This window comes from Helobdella robusta (assembly GCF_000326865.2).
Source record: "Helobdella robusta unplaced genomic scaffold HELROscaffold_4, whole genome shotgun sequence".
NCBI classification, from domain to species: domain Eukaryota; kingdom Metazoa; phylum Annelida; class Clitellata; order Rhynchobdellida; family Glossiphoniidae; genus Helobdella; species Helobdella robusta.
Window position 1 is genome coordinate 5,631,586 of NW_008704902.1, and position 25,751 is coordinate 5,657,336.

The 25,751-nt window shown below is 33.0% G+C and overlaps 1 protein-coding gene across 1 annotated transcript; it reads left to right on the top strand.

Moving 5' to 3' along the window:
• Positions 1-11,937: 11,937 nt before the first annotated feature.
• Positions 11,938-22,429, top strand: HELRODRAFT_162659 (hypothetical protein; the record flags this gene model as incomplete). The annotated part of the gene is made up of 12 exons (XM_009024804.1): positions 11,938-12,933; positions 13,196-13,422; positions 13,800-13,879; positions 14,581-14,695; positions 15,823-16,027; positions 16,080-16,172; positions 17,718-17,797; positions 18,950-19,053; positions 19,567-19,745; positions 20,344-20,426; positions 20,965-21,005; positions 22,317-22,429. The coding sequence occupies 12 exons, from the start codon at positions 11,938-11,940 to the stop codon at positions 22,427-22,429; spliced, it is 2,316 nt and encodes a 771-aa protein (XP_009023052.1).
• Between the last annotated feature and the right edge of the window lie 3,322 nt (positions 22,430-25,751).

The following is a 25,751-nucleotide window of genomic DNA, read 5'->3' on the forward strand; positions in this document are numbered from 1 at the left end:
CCACACACATGCATACTCAATAACACACACACAAACACATACATACGCAACAAAACACACACAACACTTTTTTTTCTTTCTCTCTCTCTCTCTCTCTCACTTACTCACACACACAGACACATATATACATATTAAAACACACACACGCACGCACACATTCACACAAACACACACACAAACACACACACACACACACATAACCAAACATACGCGTATTCACACGAAACAATTTTGCAACGTATGGATGGACTGGCTGGCTACGTGTGGGTGAATGTACGTGATGTGGTTGGCTTTTATGGTTTCATGACGTGGAATATACTAATATGGGATGATAAAGTGATGAAAATATGATTAAATTAAGGATGATGTCAACAGACCAAAAAGCGATCCTATATACATACATCTCAAATACATATTTGTCATATAACATAATAGGATACTCTCCCAATATTTATGAATTACATGCCACGCATTCAAATACACAATCATTTCAATTTATTATACTAAAAGTTTATCAACACCTTCACAGCAAAGCGAGAAGAAAATTTCTTAAAATAATCTCAATTATTTATATTTTATAATATTTCCACATTCAATTTAAGTAAAAAAAAATTTCATAGCATTATATTCTTTACATATCTCTCAGCAATACTAAACATACAATGTAATAGTAATAACAATAATAATAATAATAATAATAATAATAATAATAATAATAATAATGATAATAATAATAATAATAATAATAATAATAACAACAACAATAATAATGATCGTCATGATAATGATAATGACAATGATAATGATGATAATGACGATGATGATAATAATAATGATTTATCTTTTTCTCCCGGCCGGTTCCGTGAAATATTTCTCAAGAAATGTTTCAACGTTGTTCTTCAGTGTAAACATTTGTCAGCCTGGTGCAATGATATCAATAAGAATGCATCGGCCGGGAGGGGATGTTTCTCGCTCCTCCTCATCTTTCAATTTTCAGGAATTAGAAGGCTTCATTATGCCAAAATATTCATTATTATCAATATTTGCCACAATTTCACTAAATGTTCGAATGAATTAATTTAAATTTTAGACTAATTGAAGATTTAACTTTTTAAGAAAATAGATTATCTAGCGGTATTGCACCAAGCAAATATTATTCATATTTTGAACGCACACGTACGAACTCTATTTATCAGACTAACCAGAAATTAAATTGAAATTAGATTAAGATGAGTGAGTTGAGGAGTGTTGAGTGGTGATGTTGATTGATCGGTTGGTTTATTGGTTGGTTACTTTGTTGGTTGGTTGGTTGATTGATAGGTTGACTGGTTAGTTGATTGGTACAGTGCAAGCAAGCATACAACTAGCTGACTGACTGATCCTTCATTTCATCAACTTTCAATATTGTTTTGTGCTCGATGTTTACAACATCTTCAAACCCAGCCAGCCTGTCATGATGAAGATATTTTAAACTCATTTCACGATTATACATTTGGTGATGATAAAGCGAATGATTAAAGTGAATAAATGAATGAGTGAATAGATTATGAAGTCATCAACACATCCTGCGTACATGAGTGAATGAGTGAGTGAGTGAATGAATGAATGAATGAATAAATGAATGAATAAATGAATGAATGAATGAGTGAGTGAGTGAGTGAGTGAGTGAGTGAGTGAATGATTGAGTGAGTGAATTAATAACTATTATTATTGAACATGGTCTCCACTCCATATCATGTCACCTGCTCAGCACTTTTGCCCCTACAATTTCAAATAATACTCACGTGGTTAGTAACTTTCGTAACACACATGTTGTATATATTAGATTAAGACTGTTATAAATGCAATTATTGATGAAAATCACAGCATGTTCAGCGTTAGTTAACTTTCTGTTTAACTTTTAGATTTTTCGCTCATCGCTCATTTAATTATTTTTACAATTTTCAACATTGTTGAATGTAACACTTTTACGTGTTTTCATTATCGATGATTCCTCTGTTTCTAAATTTATTGATAAGAAGAACTCCAATTGCCCTTTGTTGAATATTTATTATCGGATGTCTTTGTTCTATGAGTATTGATTCGGCTAGTCGTAAATTATAATGGTTGTTATTGTAATGTAAGGTTTCGACATTGTGGTCCAATATTTGTCTAGTAATTTTAGTTTTGTGTTTCTCTTTCATGTGATTTTTTATAGCGCCAGTTTGTGCGTGCATCGTGAGTCTTCTTGATAGCTTGGCCCCCCTCTTACCAATATACATACAATACATGAGCATTTGGCCACACACACAACGTATCAATTCGAACACCGAAAATGGTATAGGAATACCGAAAAAAGCTTTTTTGTTCTATCATGTTCTATCTAAATAAAAATTTTGATTTTGAGCTCAAGAAACTTGAGAATGATTTACGATCTACCGTAAGTAAAATCGAAAAATTAAACAGGAGGCTAACAAACGCGGAACATGCGGTGACTTTCATCAATAATTGCATTTCTGACAATTTATATATATATAAAATATTTTAAGATTATATTAAATTAATTAAATAATTAAATATATATACATATATATAAATTTTTGTTTCTATTGATTATTATATTTTATTTCTGTTAAATATAACATTTTGCTTTATTGCTTAAATTGGCTAATATTGAACAGCTTGCACCCCAGTTAAGGTAATCAGCACAAGTTTCCATTATAACTTCTTGATTGCCTTTGATGTCAATGAAATTTTTGAAAATATATATATATATATATATATATATATATATATATCAAATCAAATAAATTATTTTTATTTAACCAATATATATATATATATATATATATATATATATATATATATTTGTGTGTGTGTGTTTGTTTGTGTATATGTTTAAGCATGCGCATGTATGTTTTTAAACGATTGTTAATATTTTAAATACCATTCAATAAATGTTCAAAACTCATACAGGATATTAATATGATGAAACACGACAGGTTGGTTGATTACACCCATAACATCATGACCAAACTGAATATAGATACCTGTATGAATGTATGTTTTTTTTATTTTTTATTTTGTTTTTATGCATGTTAAAACCAAATCAGTGATGAGTATGTATGTATGTGTGTGTATGTGTGTGTGTGTATGTGTGTATGTATGTATGTATGTATGTATGTATGTATGTATGTATGAATGTATGTATGTATGTATGTATGTATGTATGTATGTATGTATGTATGTATGTGTGTGTATGTATGTATGCATGCATGTATATGCATTTAGATGTATTACATTGCAAACAATTATCTAGAGACATCAAATAGTTAAAGATATTCATGGGTAGCCATGTAGTTAATAAAGATGCATAGAATTATGAATACATACCTACATAGGCAGCGAGACTCACATAACATACATAACATTAATTCGTGTCTGGAAATGTTAGTCGGCGTCATACCGCTGATGTAACATTGTTGCATAAACAATAACATCAGTCCAAATTCCTGTACCTGTCCCTACCTCTCTTTATATGTTCGTATTTTGTCGGTCTATGTGTTTGCTTGTTTCTTTGAATTTGTTTGTTTGTCTGTGTGTTTGTTTGCTTTTATTTTCCACACTCATTCTCTCTTCCTTTTTCTTTTCTTTTACATTCTTTTCGTCCCTTCTGTCCCGTCTCTTTCTTTTTCTCCATTTGGCTGCGGGTTTGTCTGGGTACCTGTGCAGTGCACTGTTGGCCTCATTCTCATTCGTCAGCGTAATGTTGTCCTCTTGATGTTGCGCTTCTGTTTGCTCCATTATTTCTAGACCATTTCCATTTTTATTACTTTCTTTTGGACAAGTTACGCGAGTTATACACCAAACACACACACACACACAACACACACACATCACACACACACACACACACACACACAACACACACACATTGGTTATAGAAATAATAATAATGAATTGATGATAATAAAATAATCATAATGATGAACTGATGATAATAATGCAGCTACAATGGTGAAGAAATAATTACTGATGATTGTTCCACATTTGACAAGTACCTAATTATTTGTATACAGAAAGAACATTTCCATTCATTTCTAGCTTAAATGAATGTTCAATCATTCCCATTGTGAGCAGTCGGTTGTACACAAACAATGTGGAGCGATCCATTGTGATGGTGTTCGCTTGAAAGTGGATGAAATTGCATTTGCTTGTTAGAATTTCGTCTCACAAATTTCTTGATCATCGTTATTGTTGGTGTTGAAGATGGTGTTGATGTTTTTGATGTTGTTTGTTGTTGATGTTGTTGTTTGAATGTTGACAGAAATCTATTAGAACGCAAGTCCCATCACAGGCAATAGTTTTGCTTTTCAAACTTGTGTGTGGTGTGTAATTGGCTTCCACAACTCTGTGTTGATGTTTTTTTTCAATTTTCTAACCTTCGATAATGCATTTTTTTGAAGTTTCATCAAAACCATCGATTGGATCGTTTAATTTGAACAGTTTTTGTCTAATTTGAGTCGGCCAGTTTTAAATTGTATAACTGTTCGATTGTTAAATTAATCTTATTAATTTAAAACAAGGTTTTTTGAGATTTTCAACATTTTTTAAATTTATTTAACAAAAATGTTCATAGGTATATACATGGAATTGGAAATGTTGTTTCCAGCAACAACTTTTCGTGGATCTTACGTGAAAATGGTTTTGTTTCAAAACCTCTCAAATCATTTTTCATCTGAATTTTTTGCAGTTAATTGTTGAAACGATCTCACTCAACACCGAGAACTGCTTCTTGCTTGCACAAACGTGTAAATTATACTCAATAGAAATGTATAATGAATAAATTATATTTACATAAACACATCCTCACATTACATTAAAGTAGGTAGGTGGGTAGGTAGGTGGGTGGGTAGGTGAGTAGGTAGGTAGGTGGGTAGGTGGGTAGGTAGGCAGCTCACATCCATCATACTTAGACAATGGCGTAATGCATGCGTATATTACTTTTATACGCCCTGTAATCTCAATTTTCGCCACGATACACACCAATTAAATAACCGTTTAGACAATTTATTGGATTATTTCACTTAAAGTTAAAAGTGGTCGTTAATGCTGAGAAGAGTGAAGGCAGGCATCGTCGAGTTCTGCTGTCACTTGCATCAATCATTGAACGTGCTCTCTGATGATAATAACACTGACATAATCAGACTGAAAAAGCAGATAGAATGATGGATAATTTTTATAATGAAAACCTGCTTCTAGCTTTTGTTTAGATGGAAATACTTTTTGTATTACTCTAACATGTTGAGTGGCATAACAAAGAAACAACATTCTCCCCCATCGAAGTTGAAAAATAAAAAAAAATTATTTAAACACGCTTGATAAGCGTCAATACTGAGAAAAGTTTTTGCCAATTTCGCTAATCAGACAGATAACAAAAGCCTAACAAGAGCTTCACCGAATATTTTTTTGAAACAAAAACAAACTAAAAACAAACAATCCATGAGAAGAAGATGAGATGAGCTCCATCCAACGCATCTTCAAGTCGTTGATAGGTGCCAACAACTTTGTATAAACACATCACTACGCTTGCTCTGATAAGGAGGCTGTTCAATATCTGCTTCTATTTTTCTCTGTGTGTGTGCTTGCGCGCGCGTGTGTTCTTGCATGTGTGTGTGTGTGTGTGTATGTATGTGTGTGTGTATGTATGTGTGTGTGTGTGTAAGAGAGAGAGAGAGAGAGAGAGAGAGAGAGAGAGAGAGAGAGAGAGAGAGAGAGAGAGAGAGCGGAGAGTGAGCGTGTGCACGTGCATGTTCAAATGCATGTAAATTAAAAAAGTATTCTTGGCGGTGTGGATGAAATATATCATGATAATGTGAGACTGAAGTGCTACTATCGCGTTTTAACGTGAACAAAATAAATTTTAATAATTCATAATTAATCTTCGTGTTTTTGCTGCTGGCTGAAAAATTGTTAATACGATAATATTTTAAACGATGAAGGTATAGAAAAGTAAAAAAAAAATGAAAAATGTTTTGCCGCATTCTCCCAATTACTTTTATTTATTCAGTAATTTTAATTTACAAAAAACTATTAGACTATTCTTTATCATTTAAACGTACGATTATTACACACACACACACCACACACACGCATACACATACATACGCACGCACACACACACACACACACAACACACAAACGAAGGAAAGAGAAATAGTGAGAGAAAAAGAAAGTTATATAGAACAAAAACAAAAATAAATTATCATTTCATGCCGGATCTATCTTCTGATGAAGTGTATCCAGAAACAGCCGAGTTATGCCAGGTTAGCTGAATGTTTTTTAAACTCTCAAGTCACGCTCACTCTCTTCAGACCACGAATAAGTATTAAATTAAATATTAAATTATTGAATTAATTTCAGTAAAATTTATTTTTTAGATTAAAATTATTAGATTAAATTTTTAAATTAAAATTTTTATTTTCCAGTTTAAGAATATTTTCAAATTTTATTCCTCCAATAATGATCATGGTGTGATAATAATAATAATAATAACAGATAATACGCAGATGATTTCAGCAAAACTTAGATTGACACACACACACACACACACACACACACACACACACACACACACACACACACACACTACAAACACACACACACACACACACACACACACACACACACACACACGATCGAATCCTAAGTTTTTCCACATGTTGTCACAAGGGAGCCAACACGGATATAAATCCATAGGAACCAATTGCAAGTTGATTGATTGCATTCTTTCGATGAAATGGGACAATTTGAACATTATTATTTGTTTGAAAAAATTAATCGTTTCAGGATTTGAAACCGTCAACAATATTGAAACAAAATATTTGGCTATGGCAAATGTAGTTATTATTGAATTGGTTTTATATGTTATTTATTTTTAAATTTTTTTGTATATGTGATGTGCTTGAATGTATGTATGTATGTGTGTGTGTGCATGTGAGTGAGTGAGTGGATGAGTTAGTAGTATGTATGTGTAATTGTTTGTATTTATTCATTTGAATAAATTCTTTAGCAATCTTTTTATTTGTGTTATGTAATAATGTTCATTTCTTCCAGTTGTAAGTTGTTATAAACTCAAAACACTGGTACATAAGTTTTTGATGAACTCAAATAACGAGAGATCTGTGTGTTTCATTGCTTTTCATGGATGTTTTTGTTTTGAATCTATGTTTCATTTCAATTATTGCGGAAAGTATTTTTTTTATATTTAAACAACTTAAATATAAAAGCTGATTCAAATTTTCTTTATACTTTGATTTCGGTGGTAAAAAAAACTGTGATTGAATAATTGCATAATAAAAAATATAGATTTGTTTTATTCTCATTTAATAGCATTAAAATTTATCATTTCATATTTTGAGTTTTACCATTATTGAAAAACCACCTTTGAATCCAGATGATCCAACCAACTCTCATCCAATTACCAATAGCAACTTATCCGCTGTTTCTAAGATACTTGAGCGTCTCCTGCAAGCATCTAATAACTGATTATAATTCCTCAAAACTTCAATCTATTTATCGCTGCCACCATTCGCCAACGACGTCTTCAGAGCAGGCCTGGCCTGATGGGAAGTTTGCAATCATGTTGGAGCTTCATCTATTCGGCGTGATAAGTTTTTCAAGCCCTTGACATAAAAAACTTTCAGTTTTTTAACCACTTTCAGTTTTTTTAATCATTTTCAGTTTTTTAACCATTTTCAGTTTTTTTAACCACTTTCAGTTTTTTTAACCAACTAGACGAGCAGCAGAGTTAAAAGCTTTACTTAAAGGATAGAGTATAGAGTCAGGAAGACCATAGTAGAGCGAGTTACAATAATCAATCCTAGATAAGACTAACGAAGTAACAAGAAGGAGAAGAGTAGGATCATCAAGAAAAGGCAAAAGTTTTTTTATTCTACGTAGATGAAAGTAAGAGCTTCTAGCAACACTATTAATCTGAGAAGAGAGAGACATAGTAGAATCAAAGATAAAATCTAGACTACGAAACTTATGAGAGACATCAAGAGTCTTAGAATCAGGTAAGATAATAGGAGGAATAGTAATTGAGTGTTTAGATTTATTAAAACAAATTAATTCAAACTTAGAAGGATTAAGTTTAAGACACATAGAGTCAGACCAAGCGATAATCGAAGAAAGACATAGAGATAAATTATGAAGAACACTATTGAGATTAGATGGAGGAAAAGAAGTATAAATATAAGAATCATCAGCATATAGTTGACTAGAGAAAGAAAAGTTAAGTTGACTAGAGAAAGAAAAGTTATTAATAATACGAGGTAGTTCAGAAGTATAGAGTATAAATAGAAGAGGGCCAAGGATAGAACCCTGAGGTATCCCGAAAGTAAGAGTAGAGGAGTTAGAAGTAGAATTATTGAGAACAACAGAAGAAAAACGATTACAGAGATAAGAAGAAAACCAAGATAGACAAGAATCAGTAATATTAAAAGAAAGATGCAGCAGTCTCAAGAGAATAGTATGGTCAACAGTATCAAAAGCTGAAGAAAAGTCAAGAGCAAGAAGAAGAGTTAGATTACTATTGTCACTAGAGAGAAGGATATTATTGTGTATTTTAAGTAAAGAAGTTTCAGTACTGTGAGCAGGTCTGAAACCAGATTGAGATACAGGTAGCATAGAGTTAAAGTCTAAATAGGATGAGAGTTGATTAAAAACAACTTAATTAATAATTACATAGAATTAATAAAATGCAGTTACACTCAATCCGTTGTAGTCAGCTATTGAAACTCTCAAAAACTTCAAACTTTTCCTTTTCAAACTAAGCAGTTTTTATTTGAGCGATTATGTTAGCTAAGTTAAGCAATGTTAATACTCGGTTAATTTAAAATGAGTTGAATTCCTCCAACACTGACTTCGACACGGGCACAGAGTAATTGAATACACGTGAACCAACCGATTATGAAGAGTTTGTGCTTGACTGGCATGGAGGGGATCTCATCGCATCTCCGATCGAAACTGCCTCACCTTCATTTTCATCCCACGAGAATGACTTGAAATTAATTTTTCATTCATTAACTCATGTAGTTGTTGAATTTTCGAAATAATAAACTTTTAACTTTCAAAATAGTTCTAAAACAAATAAATACATTATAAATAAACGAATGAGTGAATAAGTATTATTTATATGCGGCTTAATGGAGAGACAACAAAGGGCACACTAAAACATTTAAATAGCGCACTATCAAACACACATTCATCCATCCATCCATCCATCCGTCCATCCATCCATCCATCCATCCATCCATCCATCCATCCATCCATCCATTTGTCCATTAGTATACAGATCATTCATCAACTGAGTTGATCCTCTTAAAAAATTTAACTTTCAACTTGCAAGTAGAGAGCAGCGCGAATATATGAATAATAAATTGAACATTGGAAGATAAATAGTCATATTTTTAAACTGTCTTGTTAAACGTTCATTAATTATTTTTTTATTACCAACAACAGCTGTCTGACTTACTTGTGTGCATTAGTTGCCGAATGGTGATCGTCGTCGTCGTCATCATCATCATCATCATCATCTTTGCCAGCATCAGTATCATCATCATCATCCCCAACATCATCTTCGCCATCTTCACCATCATCATCTTCTTAATCATTATCCTCCTCCTCCTCATCATCATCATAGTATGTATGCGAACATTTGCATACATTTTTACGAACAATGCAAACATCCAACTTTATATTAATATAAAATAAATTTGACAAACATACTTACATAACACATTTATCTACATACACAGATACTTACACAGATACTAACAACAATACCAACACAGTTACATACACGAACATTTTCACAGAAACCTACACAGATAGAAACCTTTATTGGGCGGATTAAAGTAATAGAGAAGTACTTTTTGCAAAAAGTAACATAGATTCTAACTCAGTTACCTAATTAGATACATACATAGATACCTATCCAGCCAACGTACTTACTTAAGCACACCAATACATATCTATCTCCACAGATACCAAAACAGATACTAAAACAGATATCTTTTCAGATATCTTCACAGATATCAACGGAAATACATGCACGAATACCTCTCCGCCTATCAATAAAAATATCGGCATAGATAGACACTCACACAGATGTCAATATAGATAGCAGCAGACAGATACTTACACAGATATTAACGCAAATACACGCATACACAAATTCGATGAGATACATTTCTCTAGTTAATTTACGGGCATTTAACTTATTTATTGCAGCACTCACTTAACGTGATGGTTGTTAGGACATATGTCCTGTTTAGGATAAATATTGCCAGAGAAGAAACGCTCCTCGCTTTATTTATTTGCCGATTTGTTGATTTTCAGTAATGTGCTAATAGGTAATGCATCAACTTTTTTTTATTCCGCCATCCCTATCTAACATCTTCTCACTCATAACTGACTGTTGCACATATGTTCCATATCGACTTTAAAAAATTTATAAGTCTATTCCTTGTTTTACATTCATTGTGTACGTAAATATTTTTATACTGAATTTAACTCTAAAGTTATATTTGTAATAAATAACAATCATAAAAGCTAAAGCGAAAATTTTTATTAAAAATTTACAAAAAGGTTACTTCTTCATAAACGCTTTCAGTCTGTTACGTCTCATCTTTCCCAATAAATATCACACATACACAACGCAAGTATTCACGCAGATATTTACATGCATCTTTATGTTTATATATAAAAATATAAAAATATATATATATTTATATATATATATTTATATCAAATAAACGTATGTGTATATATAGGTAGGTTGGTAGGACTGTCGACAGATGGAAGACATCATGGTATGGATGTATGATGTAAGCACGTGGGAAGATGATGTAACCTCCGACCATCCACCAGCCATCATTCTTACAAATACAAGTTGTTTCTTGCTCTTACAATATAAAAAAATGTTGAATGAGCTTACAATTAAAAGAACTTTATTGGCATATTTCCATTTGTTTGTTCATTTATTCATTTAATTATGTATTTACATTCATGACAAAAATAGATAAGATGCAAAAACATAATTTTGTCAGTTCTCTTTGAGCTATTATGTTAATTTTTAACATGAAATATAATAAAATAATGCAAGAAGAATTTACGGTTTCTATATGGAGGAGGGCCTGCTAACGATTGATGATGATGTTTTGTAATGGCTGATGACCATCAAGCTCACCTGATCACCATCAACTTGCAAGGGTGGGTCTGGACAATTTAGGTAGACGTTTAACGGGGGACCAAAAACTGGAAATATTTGGTGACCTCATTTTAGGCTCATAACACAATTCTGTCAATTTTCCTCTTTAAGCGGTTTTTTCGTTTATAAAAAGCAATTGAACGGTATATGTGGGCTAAATTTTCACGGCACATTCATTGAGAACCTTCCCGATCGAGGCTCTTGAATGTTTCTAAAATGAAGAGTCCTTGCCAACGGTGGTGGTTCGTGATGGCTGATGACAGTTGAGGATCTTCAATTTTCACTTGTGAATTAATATCACTGTTTGCTCCTGCATGTATTTATGAAAAATACAATTCTGGGGCAATGACAATGGTATGACAACATTTTCCACTTGCAAAATACAAGTTGAAATTATTTTTTTTAATTTAAAAAACAAACGAGTTTCCTAAAAATGAACTCGTGCGCGTCATCACGCCTTTGTAAACATTTGCACTTAAAAACATTCAAATACGAACGAGCCTGGTAATTTATTTACACACGCTTGTTGGTTTGTTTTTAAATTTGTAATATTAACCTTTAACCTTTTTGTCTACAATATTTCAAATTTGAGTTAAAACATTTCATATTTTCAATAGCAGTGTTTTATTGTTTTCTTCCTGGAAACGAACGGTTTCTTTACAGTTGTTAACAGTTCGGAAACAATGGAATCTGATTGCAGAACAAACCAGACGTTAAACATGCAAGCAAAAGATGCTGAAAATGCCCAAATTAGTGCTGTTGAATGTGTTGCTTCAGATAACCACCACCACCACCACAACATTATTGAATGTGATCTAACAGATGACCACTACCACAAAATCGTTGAATGTGGTCCCACAGATTACCACGACAACAACACTGGCGAAAGTCGTTTGACGGAAAACCATCACCGCCACAAAATTGTTGAATGTGGTTTTACAGATGACCAACAACACAACACTGTTGAATGTGGTTTTACAGATGACCAACAACACAACACTGTTGAATGTGGTTTTACAGATGACCAACAACACAACACTGTTGAATGTGGGCTTTCAGATGAGTGCCACCGTAAGCAAAACATTGATGAATGTGGTACTTCAGGTGACCACTACCACAACATTCGGGAGTGTTCTCAGACAGATGACCGTTACCGGCAGGAAGCTGTTGAATGTGCTCTGACATCAAACAGTCCTGCAGATGAGGCACAAGGTGTAGCAACTCAAACAAGAATGCCGACAGATGGGTCGACAATGCCGATGAATGATTCAATGATGTTGATAAACAACTCAAACATGCCGGCAGTGGACGCGGAGGCAGCTTCAGAGGCCACTTTTACGGGAGACGAACCATTCATCAATAAGCTAAAAGGTTTCATTGAAACCCGAGAAAATGATGGAAAATCTTATGTAGAAATAATCAACGAATTGATTGATCCCAATAATTTCTCTCTAGCTAACCTGCCACCTGGCGATAAGGAAATAATTAATAATTTGCAAAACCAACTCGGTGGCGCAGTACAAGATTTGAAGGCGGGAATATGCAGCTACCTCGCCCTACAGAGGCACAAGGAGTGTCTGCTGCAAAAGTGCAAGTGTGCGATGGGGGGTAAAAAGTTGAAAGAGTTAGAACAAGAAGTGTTTGAGAACCAGCCTGAGTTAATGGAAGTCTTTGAGAAAGTTGGTCCCAAGTTATGTTTTTACTTGTGATGAAGTTTTGGTCTGTTGTTAAACTTTACAAATTATTTAAAATAACCCAATAATAGTGGCAAAAATATAGTTTGAAAAATATAATGAAAAATATAAATAAAAAATTAATTAAAATACTGATAATTTTATCATTTAAATTAAATTTAATCGTTTCAAAGTTTTATTTAAAAGTTTAATAAACTATAACAAAAACTACTTTTGTAATCACTCCACAAACAATCGATGCATACAGATCACAAAATCTAGGAGAGCTCCAAAAATGGACAAAAGTGTTGCCGACGATGAGGCTGATGAGGCTGAGAAGGATAAAAATTATGAGAAAAATAAAGAAGAGTTAAATGATGAAGATGATGATGAAGATGATGAAGATGATGATGACGATGAAAAGGTAGAAAGTGAAATATTGGAAATGATCAACCAGCTTGAACTGCTGAAACAGCACGTAAAAGTGGCAGAAACGTTGGCGCGCAAGAAATACATGTACCAAACAGCTAGCGAATAACAACATTCAACAAATAACAATCCACTAACAATATAATCAATAAAAATAATTATTCATTAACAACAATCAACAAAAACAACAATAAGGAATGTTAACAACAGTTAATCTACACAATATAACTTTTATTTTTTCTTATTATATACTATCAAAAACGACATTCATAAATTGAAATTAGCAGCTAAACAGACAAACAAAAACCATTAAAACCGAAATGAGAAAAATGCAATTTGAATGCAATTTTACCGTTTAAAATTATTGTGTATTTATTATTCATTTTTTTCACAGTGTTCTTAAAGTATTTTACTGACATTGTTCTTTCATTATTAATTGCTAGTTGGTTCCACAACTTGATTCTTCTCACCATCCAGTTCGATCAGTTGAAACTAGATCCAAAAATATTGGATATGGAAAAAAGTTGGATGACCGAAGAAAGGGGGATTTTTTTCAAATTTTTATACGAAATTTTTTTTATGTTCACCGAGGGGACAAACTTTTTGACGGAGTGGCCAACCTTTGTGTGGTCAAATGTGGTCAAAATGTGGTCAAAATGTCTCTTACCATCTTTTTGAGAACCTGTAATATCCATTTTTTCTTTGATAGCACTACCTTCTTCGTTAAAACAAGGATTTTTATTAACTTTTAACATAAATAACGCTCACAGTGGCGGTTTTAGGGGGCCGGCCCCTAGATCCGCCACGGATGGAACGCATGCAAAAATATGCCAAGGATCTGTGATACTCTCACAAATGATGCCTGTTTAAGAAAATAAAGTTTTTATTTGTAAAAATATTGTCAAGGATAGATGAGCATAATTTAGAGATTCTAGTAGGTAGATTAACGAACAGATGTAAACCAAGATATTTAGCAAATTAGGGGGAAGAGAATATGTTGATGGCCAAAATAATTTTAATATTATCTGAAATAAGAATTTGTAGTGGTTACTAAGGTTTAAAATGTTTAACAAAAAACACGCAGCCGATAACATAGATTTTGAATGGTTACTAAGGTTTTGAAACATGAAGACATGCAGACGATAAAAATCATGGAACATTTTGTTTTCAAGCTTCTGCTAAACTATTTGACAAACAACAATCTAATGCCTTTGCGTCAATCAGGTTATAGGTGGTTTCGATTAACAGAAACTACACTACTGCATGTCCTATCAAGTTTGTTCGCTGCTACAGACGCTCAGAACATATCATTACTATCGTTTCTGAACATGTCACCGGCGTTTTTTCTTATCAAGGTTGCGTCATAATTATGGCATAACAGATAATGCGCATAAATGGTTCAGATCGTACTTGTCAAATCGCACACAACAGGTTTGATTTAAAAATTTACTATCTGAAATTTCAATAACTGCATCAGAAATACTTCAAGGCTCAGTTTTGGGGCTCGTCCTCTTTTTTCTGTACACGTCGGACATTACCAAAATAATCAGCTCTTATGGCTTTGTCAGCCGTGCGTTTGCTGATGATATTCAGGTGCTGGTCACTAGTCCTCCGAGTTTATTCAAGTTTGAGATTGACAGATTTATTTGGCGTTTATCAGATATCAGGGCCGTAGGATGTTATCCAACTCGCTGGAGCTAAACGAATGCAAAACTCAATTGTTTCCAGTTAGAACATGGCAGCAGTTGTCAAAAATTGATTTCAGCTCTATTAAAATAAAAGTTGTTGGTATATCATTTATCAAAACAGCTTCCAACTTAAGTGGATAACTAATTGTCAATGAAAGACTGTATCAAAAAGATTTGTGCCTCAAATGTTATCTACCTCAGAAGCATGTATCGAATCAGGCAATCACTAGATAGATCAACATTGGAAACGTTGGTCCACGCTCTAATTACATTTTGTTTAGATTATCACAGTAGCTTGTTTTATAAACTACCAGACACATCAATCACAACCCTTCAGTCAGTATAAAATAGAGCTGCGAAGTTTGTTATTGGTGGCCTAAGATTTGATCATATGACACCGATCTTTAACGAGCTTTACTGGCTGACGATAAATAAATATTCTTCAAAATTGCAGCTTTTACGCTGAAATCATTGAATGGTATGTCACCAAAATATATGACAAGTAAATTTGCCAAAAATCAACCTACATCAACTTTTCATCTTAGGTCGGATGATCTAAATTTGCGTTCTGTGCCAGTTACACGTTTGCAAATTGGTTCAAGAGACATTGCAGTTGCTGCTCCTGCTGTTCGGAATAGGTTTACACTGGCTGTGGAAAGATCTGTACTTTCATTGGAATTATTTAAAAAAGAAATAAAAACATTTTTTTTATGTTTAACTGAGAAAATGATGACTCACACCATAGAGGTTTAATTATTTTTTTCCGATCACTTTTTAGATATAAAAAGATCACTTTGTCACTGGTTACTGCTTTTGAGGTTCTGGCGGTGAAACGTAAAATTAATAAATTAGATTATATCATACTGGCAATTTACAGACCTGGATCCGAACAACTAACGACATCATTTTTTGATGAACTGATTTCGGTCTTAGAATGTGTTACGTATTTTGTTATCGGGAGATTTCAACATTCACATAGAGAGGTCGAACAATCCCAATGTTGTTAATTTATGTGAAATATTTGAAATGTTCCAGTTGATCAACCACATAAATGAACCAAAGCATATTCTAGGAGGAACGCTCGATCTGATTGTGGCGTCAGATAATATAGCGGTCAATGAAGTTAAGGTTTATCCTAGTGGAAGATTGACCCGACTCGGAATCGTTTTGATGAGAAAGTTTTTGCTGAGCAAGTACTTAAGTCTCATGTTTCCGAACCGTGTAAAACTGATGATGTAAATGCAGAATTTGATTTTTCCAGTGACGAATTAAAGAAAATTGTTGATAGGGATGTTCCTCTTGTACTGGTGCTGCCTGGGCGCTATCATGTTGCACCGTGGTTTGATGAGGATTACAAGGCTTCAAAACGGTAATGTAGAAAAAAGAAAAGATTTTTAGAAATAGTCATAAATTGCCTGATAAAGACAAATGGGTAATGGCCCTTAAAATAAAAACTGAAATTTATTCAAACAAACGTAAAATATTTAAAAAAGATGTCTATGAAAACAGTAATACTCCAAAAAGCTTGTGGAGGGTGGTTAATAAAATTTTTCTAAAATGTCACTGTGAAGGCACTAAACGCAAATTTAATGATGTCAATGCTGATCAGTTCATGACTCTTTTTAATGAAAAAATTAAAATAATAAAACAGGGGATTGAGACTGAAAATCAGTCATGTCTAAACAGTGATGATCATGGATGTCAGCAGATGTTTTCGACTTTTCTGGCAGTGTCTAAGGCTGATGTCTGGAAAGAAGTGCTTCATTTACCTACAAAGTCCTGTCAACTGGATATTTTACTAACGCATTTCTTTAAAAAACATTTTGAATAGTTCTGTCCATTTATAACTAGTCTGATAAATTTGTGCATGAGGGTAGGTTGCTTCCCTACATGCAATTGTTGTGCCGTTGTTGAGAAAAAGTGATGCAGATCCAAGTGATTTCAATAATTATCGACCAATCAGTAATCTGTCATTACTATCAAAACTCATTGAAAGAATGGTGTCGAGACAATTGCTTGCTCATTTGAATAATAATAATCCCATGCCTGCATATCAATCCAGTTTTAGACGATTTCACTCCACTGAAGCTGCTCTGCTACATGTTCTCTCAAGGGTTTATCCTGAGATGGATGCTCAAAACATTTCCTTGTTGGCATTTTTGGACATGAGCTCGGTCTTCGACTGTGTCAATCATTAAATGTTACTGCTCAGGCTGCATCAAAGTTTTGGAATATCTGGGGAGATAATAAATCGGCTCAGAAGCTACTTGATTGGCCAAACACAGCAGGTTTCGTTCAACGGGAGTTTGTCCTACGTCAGTGTGGTTCGCTCTGGTGTGCCGCAGGGATCTGTTTTGGGTCCTTTATTGTTTCTGCTCTATGCATCTGATGTGTTGAAGACAATTGATTCATATGATTTTAAAAGCCTATGCATATGACATTCAAATTATGTTATCAGGTAAACCAAAGTTATTTCAATACGAGATTCATTGAATGTACGTTAATGTCTATTTAATTTATAAATCTTTTCATCTATTATCTGTTTTTATTATTCTATTATGCTAGATTTGAAATTGATTGTTTTATTTTTTCGTTGACTTCGTTAAACTAAGTATTTTTTTTAGTTTGCTTGATTAAATTAGTACTGCAATTTATTCTATTTGTCAATTTTAGGATATGAGTTTATTGTTGATATTAACAACCATTCAGTTTCTTATTGATAAATCTATTTGTTCTTCGCACATTTATTTAAGGTAATCAGCATAAGTTTATTCTTAACTTCTTGATTGCCTGAATGTCAAATAAAATTTGGAATAAAAATAATGTCGGAGATTAATCTGTAGATGTCTAAAAATGAATTGAAGCTTAATTAGGGTAAAACAAAATTTATTCCTATTAGTACCTGGCAGCAGTTGGCAGACTTGGGTAGAAATTCCGTTGTTATGAATGATAAAATAATAGATTTATGTGCTTTATAATTGATTCAAACCTAAAAATGAAATCTTATTTAAAAATGATCTTTATATCATGCCTGGCACAAATTAGAAGAATGAAACAAATTCGAGAATCACTTGATAAAGACGCAACGCAGACTCTGGCGCATGCGTTGGTGCTCTCACGCGTCGATTTTTGCAATGGTTTGTTTTATGGACTATCTATCAAAAGATCTATTAAAATTCAGCAATCGATTCAAAACCGTACTGCCTGGATTGTGGCTGGATGTCGATGATATGATCATGCCACACCAATCCTGAATGATTTGCATAGGTTGCCCATAAATAAAAGATTTGTTTTTAAAATCTTTGACACTAAACGGTCTGGCTCCAAAATATTTATCAGATAAACGGAAATTAAAAACGTCGACTGCATCTGGTGTGCGTCTGAGGTCTGACGATTCGAACATTCTTGTGGTTCCTCATAGACAGCTAAAGATTGGTTCACATGATTTTGCAGTGTCAGGCCCTATCATACGGTACGGCTTGCCGTCAGCCCTCAGAATGCCTGGAACGAACATTGCTGAATTAAAAACACGATTAAAGACGTACCTTTTTTAATATAGTTCATTTCTTTTCATTCTTGTTATGTTGATATGAATATTGGTTATAATTTGATAGCGTTTGTGAAAACTACTATAACGAACGCTATAAAATTTTTTTCTCAATAATAATAATACATACATACATACATACATACATACATACATACATACATACATACATACATACATACATACATACATACATACATACATACATACATACATACATACATACATACATACATACATACATACATACATACATGCATACATACATACATACATACATACATACATACATACATACATACATACATAAATACATACATAAATGCATACTTACATACATACATACATACAACATTAGAGGCACTTCGCATCTAAGGTCACTTGAGGTCATCTTGAAACCAGCCTACATCTATCTTCCGCCTCCTTACAATGTTCCTGCGTACGTGTGTGTGCTCATGCATGGTTATGTGTCTGTGTATGTCTGTGTACGAATTTGTGGCTGTGTTTGTGTGCATTTGTGTGTGGTATGTGTATTTGTGTATGTGTAATTAGATATATATATATGTTTGTTGTGTGTGAACATTTGTAATTGTGCCTTTGTTATTAAATGATAAGCAAAATTTCATGAGTTAATTGTAAATATTTCTGTTGTGATTGCCGTTAACAAAATCTGCTGCGAAAAACTAACGTCTGAAATTAAAAACAAATAACAAACGAGCGAACTAATAAAATCCAAACGAAGGCAGAAGGAGTACGAGACGAAGTGTTCAACATTCAAAGGATAAACAATCAAAAAAACAAGCAACATTTTTTGAAAGTTCACAAAAACAAGAGCTCAAAAGTTATAAACAAACACATAAACAAAGCATCACAAGCAGACAAATTCAAACGAATGCACAGGGAAGCAGTTGAAAGAGAGATGTGAGAAAAAAATAGGAAGAACCTAATAGAACAATTACGTCGGTGATTGATCAGGGCAAGGTGACCTCAATGAACTCTCTGACGATTTATATGAATTCCTTGTGGATTTCAACAAACATCGCCCGCCCGCCTCCTTTTCTCCTTCCACGTCTGCCTCCATGCATCCATGCGCCTCTGCATTCATGCACCTCTCCATTTATGCACCTCTCCATCCATGCATTCCATTTTTTGGAGTAAGTGCATTCATGCATTTTTTCTCTATGCATTTCTGCACGCATGTGTCCTACCTTTACCATTATAGTTTTGTTTATTCATTCAATCATTCCTGCACTCATTCATTCTCCTCTTCACATGTTCCTGTTGTATTTTGTTGTGGTGTGGTTGATGAAGCGATTGCTTCCCTCTCAATGCAGCTGCTTCTTCCACTGCTTGTAGCGGTCGTCACGTTTTGTAAAAGTGATTACTATACAATGTTAGTAAAATAATATTACCAATAGACAGCAATTGTCTTTCAACAAAGTGTTATAAAATTTTAGAGAAAACAAATAAACTCACATGCACGTTCACACACATTCACACATACATACATTATACACATGTTATTACAGTACCTATATAAGATGAAACAAATGTATATGCTATATATATATACACATCATTACATATATATTTATTTCAATATATGTGATGTGTATAACATATTTACAATATATATATATATATATATATATATATATATATATCATATATATATATATAACATAATTAATTCATATAAAAGATATTCACCTAAAAATGCACACACATTCACACATGCATCAACATGGAAAGAAGGAAAGAAATTTTAGCATTCTGGCAATGTTCACCATGTTTACCATGTTCACCGTGTTCATGTTCTTCGCCATGTTCACCACGTTTACAATTTTCTCGATGAATCCACATGAGAATTCAACGGAAGATTTTCCATTAAATAAAAATTTTGTTGACAATGATGATGTGATGATGATGATGACAACGATGATGATGATGTTGTTGTAATGATGATGATGACAAGGGTGTTGATGATGATGTTGAATGTGATGCTATTGTGACGACGATGATGGTAATAAGGATGCTGTTATGGTGATGATGAAAATATTATTTATGCTATAATAATAATTTTTGATGGTTAATTGATGTTTATTTTTGTTCATAGATTTTTTAAATCTAAAAATCTTTTTTATTATTAAATTGGTACATGTTTGTGTAACGAGGAATATATTATGAATAATTTTTACGTAAAGCAACTACTGCCATGTGGTTATGTATCAACTTGCCTCGCCCTGATGACATGCAGTCTGTTTTAAATGCGGTGGTCAGTTTGCTTGCCGAGTTTGACTCCACCTCACTCAACATGTGCCAAAAATGAGCTTTACTAGCTTAAAATGCCGGAAATAATTGTCCTCAAACAAGTTCTCTTGGTAAGATATTGTATCAGGCTGAAGAGGCTCCAGGTTATTTGAAAGAGTGACTTCAGCTTGTTTCGCGGATTGTAAACCGGAATCGAATGAGTTCCTCCAACAATGGTGATCTGGTACTTGCAAAGTTGAGTCTTTCTCGTTTTGGAAAAATGAGATTTTCAGTCTCATCAACATAAATCTGGAATGCACTTCCTGCTGATTTGGAGGCATCCTGCAGCATGATTCGACACGCATACAAGAAACTTCTCATCTATCGATTCAGCAAACTCGAACGAAAAAGCGCTCAACAAAATTTTCAACATTATATAAACAATACAATGAACAATTGGACTAATATATTTTTTGTCTTTGAAAAAAGGGATAACAAAGTCAATTACGTTGTGAATACACGTGTATTATGTTTAAAAAAGACAATAACTTATATTATATGGTGTGTAATGTTATCAGGAATGTGATGTTATCAGGAAGGATTGCCTGTTTTTGTATGTTGTTTTTGTATGTTGTTTTTGTATGTTGTTTTTTTCTGTATGGTTGTTTCTGTATGTTTGTTTCTGCATGTTTATTTTGTATGCTTGTTTATGTGTGTCCATTTCTGTGTGTTTGTTTGTGTTTGTTTATGTAAGTTTTTTTGTATGTTCGTTTCTGTTTGTCTGCTTTTGTGTGTTTGTTTATATGTTTGCTTATATATGTTTGTCTCTCCACGTTTGCTTTTGTATGTTTGTTTCTGTATGTTTGTTTTTATATGTTTATTTTTGTATGTTTGGTAATTATGCTTGCGGTTTCAGATGTTTGTGTCGCACGTGCACCTAGCAAGAAGATACAATCAGCAGCAGCACAAATTGATGGAATGCCCGCAAAGAACAAGGCGACAATAAAGCAAACCTCACCTCGGCAAATCAAACGCCATAAAACATAAACAGAAAAAGTGTTATTAAATCTCAAGTAAATGATTTTAGATGTTATTTTTCGATATTAAAATGTTGAAAAGAAAAAACTAAACATCTGAAATAAACTAAATAATGAGGTTTTTCAAACACTTGTGAACAAAACATCTGAGACATTTGAGATGTGTATTTTTAAAATATTTCACAACAGCAAAAATTACCAATCGGCGAACAACAGTAAAAATAAGTAAAGACTTCTACAATGAGCACCAAATTGACAACATTTAGAAAACAAAGCAGTGTCGTCGTACAACACAATAAACATTCAGGCAATCCTACAACGAAAAATAACACTATAACAAACAACAAAATGAATAATAATAATAACAATGAATAATAAAAGTTCATTTTTCATATATTTATTTATATTATATGGATAACCTAAAATTATTCACTTCAGATTATGAAAGTATGAAACAAAATGTTAAAGTCGTTGAACAGTTAAGTAATGACATCAAAATGGAATTCGGCATTGCTAAGCGTGCAACATCGCAGTTCATAGGCAGGAAATAAGTAGTTGATACCGTACTCTCAGATGAAAGAAAAACCAAAAGTTTTGGGGCCAGTAAAGTTTATAAATACCTTGGAGTGGATGATAACTGTTGGATAGAACAGAAAATAGTGAAATCTAAAATCAAGCAAAAACACTACAATAGAAGGAAAAAAATACTAAAAACACAATTAAATAGTAAAATTAACATAACGGCTACCAATGGTTCTGCTGTTTCAGTTTTGGCATATAGTTTTGGCATTTTAAATTGGTTGAAACCATAAATAAAAAAAAATGGGCAGAAAAACTAAGAAGCCATTAACAATTAATAATTTTTATCATCCGAAAGTAGATAAAGGTAGAATATGTATTTCTAGGAAAAATGGTGGAAGAGGATTTATAGAAGTGATGATAGTTTATGAACAATCAATTTTGAAATTATAAGAATATGTTACGAGTAAAAATGATCGATTACTTTGTAAATATGTACAACTAGTTGATGAAATGAAGAAGAAACATTGCAAAAGGAATCAAAAAAATATTTAAAAAATTGAATCAGGCAGCACTGACGAATGAGAAAATTGTAACAAAGTTTAAATATATTAAAAAGAAAGAAGGTCTTATAAAAATTAAAAGCAATCCCCTCCATAGGCAATTTTTCAGAGAACAAGATCAAGTAAGTGCTGACAAATGGTTATCGGTACTATGGCTGAAAAAAGGATGGTTAAAAAGGGAAACCGAAAGCTTAATAATTTCTACCCAAGATCAAACGTTAAATAGAAGAGGATTTAAAGAATGTATTTTAGAAGATGTTGCAGATGTGATGTGTCATGTAGGATGTGTCATAAAACAGACGAACACATTGGACATATTATGGCTGGTTGTTCTGCGCTTGCACCTACTGAATATCTCACTCGGCACAACAAAGTGGCAAATATGGAAAATTTGGAAAATGTGTCAAGAAATTAAATATACAGTGACTGAAAAATACTACCAACACAAACCAGAAAAGATTGTCCAAACGGATGCCGTCACGTTGATGCTGGATTTTACTGTAATAACAGACAGAACATTATTGGCGGGACGATTAGATCTAGTATATTGGAATAAAAATACAATAAAATTATTTTGATTGAGATTTCAGTACCAGAAGATAGAAATGTCATAGCAAAGAAAAATGAAAAATATCTGAAATACCGAGATTTAGAAATTGAAATTTTAAGGATGTGTGGGATAAAATCTAGAACAATACTTGTGGTAGTTGGAGTAATGGGAGTTGTAGGGATGGAGCTGAAAAAAGTCTGAAAGAGATACCTGGAAAAGCTGATATGGTGGAGGTGCAAAAAATTGCACTGTTAGAAACTGAACTGCCCACATCTTGAGGAAAGTACTCGGATGGAGTCCTGAGGTTTCTGGATGAGACTTGGATTCATCTATTATCCCAGCTTTGAAAAGCTGTGTGACTAAAACACAACAAAAAAAAATATTAATAATAATAATATTAATAATAACAAAATGAATAATAATAATTTGTTGAATAACCAACAGAACAATAACAACAACAAGAAGGCATTAGTTGAAAGAATTTCCTTACTTTGAAACTTGCTGAAGCGTTCAAATGACCGAATGAAATGAAAATAAAACACGCACACAAACGCACACACACACACGCACACACACACACACGCATACACGCACACGCACACACACACAAACACGAACAAATATATTTTTATTTTGAAAAATATAGCTATATAACGTTGTTATCAATTTTTTTAGTTTTTAATTTATTTAATACAAAAATTTTTAGTAAAACAATTAAATTTATGATGTCAACTCAAGTGAAAATTTATCACTCTAAAACCAGTACACTAACGCTATTTATGTGTTATTTATGTTTGTGTGTGTTTGCGTGTGTGTGTGTTTTTGTGATTTATGATAATTTCAACTTTAAATAATGTCTCACACAAGGATGATTTATTTAATTATATTATCATTTAGTCGATAAAAAAAATTGAATTCAACTTCAACGCCAGAACATAATTATTACTTCATTTTCGGTTTCGGTAACATGGTACTACATCACATCGCTTCACATCACATCCCATTATTCAATTTCTATTTCTACTAAAAAATACATTTTAAAGAAAGTGAGTGCGCTTTAGCAAGGGCGTACCTAGACAACTTTGACGGAAGGGTCAATCTGGATGGAGGGGCCAATCTGGGTAGAGGGTGGACCAACTTTGGAGCCAAATTTGACAAGGGTGAGTCAAACTTGTCGGAGGGTGGGCCAACATTGACAAGGGTGGGCCAACTTTGACGGAGGATGGGCCAACTTTGACAAAAGGGGGGCAAAACTAAAAATGATTTTTATGAATTGGCTTAAAAATGCAGATAACAAAAAACATGCTGGCGACTGTATCGCTTAAATTTTGTCACTTTTGCTATTCACTGGGTTTCTAATGCCTAGAAAGTACTTAAACAGTACTTATATACCGGCTGAGTTTAAAAACAATGATCAAAAAAAGATTTTTGAATTGGTGATAAATATGCACACTACACGTTTCCAGGTACTCTTTAAAAGTGGCCACAAAAATTCGAAAAGCCACCAAAACTGTCCGTGATCGTTATTAATTTTATTATTTCTGTCATCGTCATTTCTAATCATTATTATCTTCACCATTTATATCCTCATATTCTCGCTTGCTCATAGTAGTCACCTTCGGCAGAACAGACAAATAAACAAGTCGCAAACATGAACATGCACAACAACGCAGTCAACAAATACGACAAAAAGAACAACAATAACAAAATGACAATTTTTTTTAATTCTGTGTAGGAGCACTTGTGAGAATATTATCTAATATGATTATAAAATTATAATGGGCGCTGTATAAACATTTTAAATAAATAAATAAATACTAATAACAATAAAACCAATAATAACAACAAACACGCTAACAACAGCAACGGCAGCAGCAACAACAACGACGACAACAACACGAACAACAACGCAAACAAAAACAAGAACAACATCATTGTTCTTATCGTTTCATCTTTTTTGGCAGCCTGGATGATGGAATAAGATAACATGACAAAGCATCTTCCTCTTTTATGTCCTCATCATCTTCTTCATCCTCTTCATCGTCGTCGCCATCATTTGTTTCAAGTTTTTTCTATTTAATTAATTAAAATAAATAAAATAAAAAAAGTTATAATTTATGTTAAGTTCAACACTGTACAAATTACTTGAGCTACAATACATAGTCTGTATCTAGATTAAATAAATACTTTTTCAATAGAAACTCACAGACACGTCTCGAAAATTTACAAGAATCCATCCTA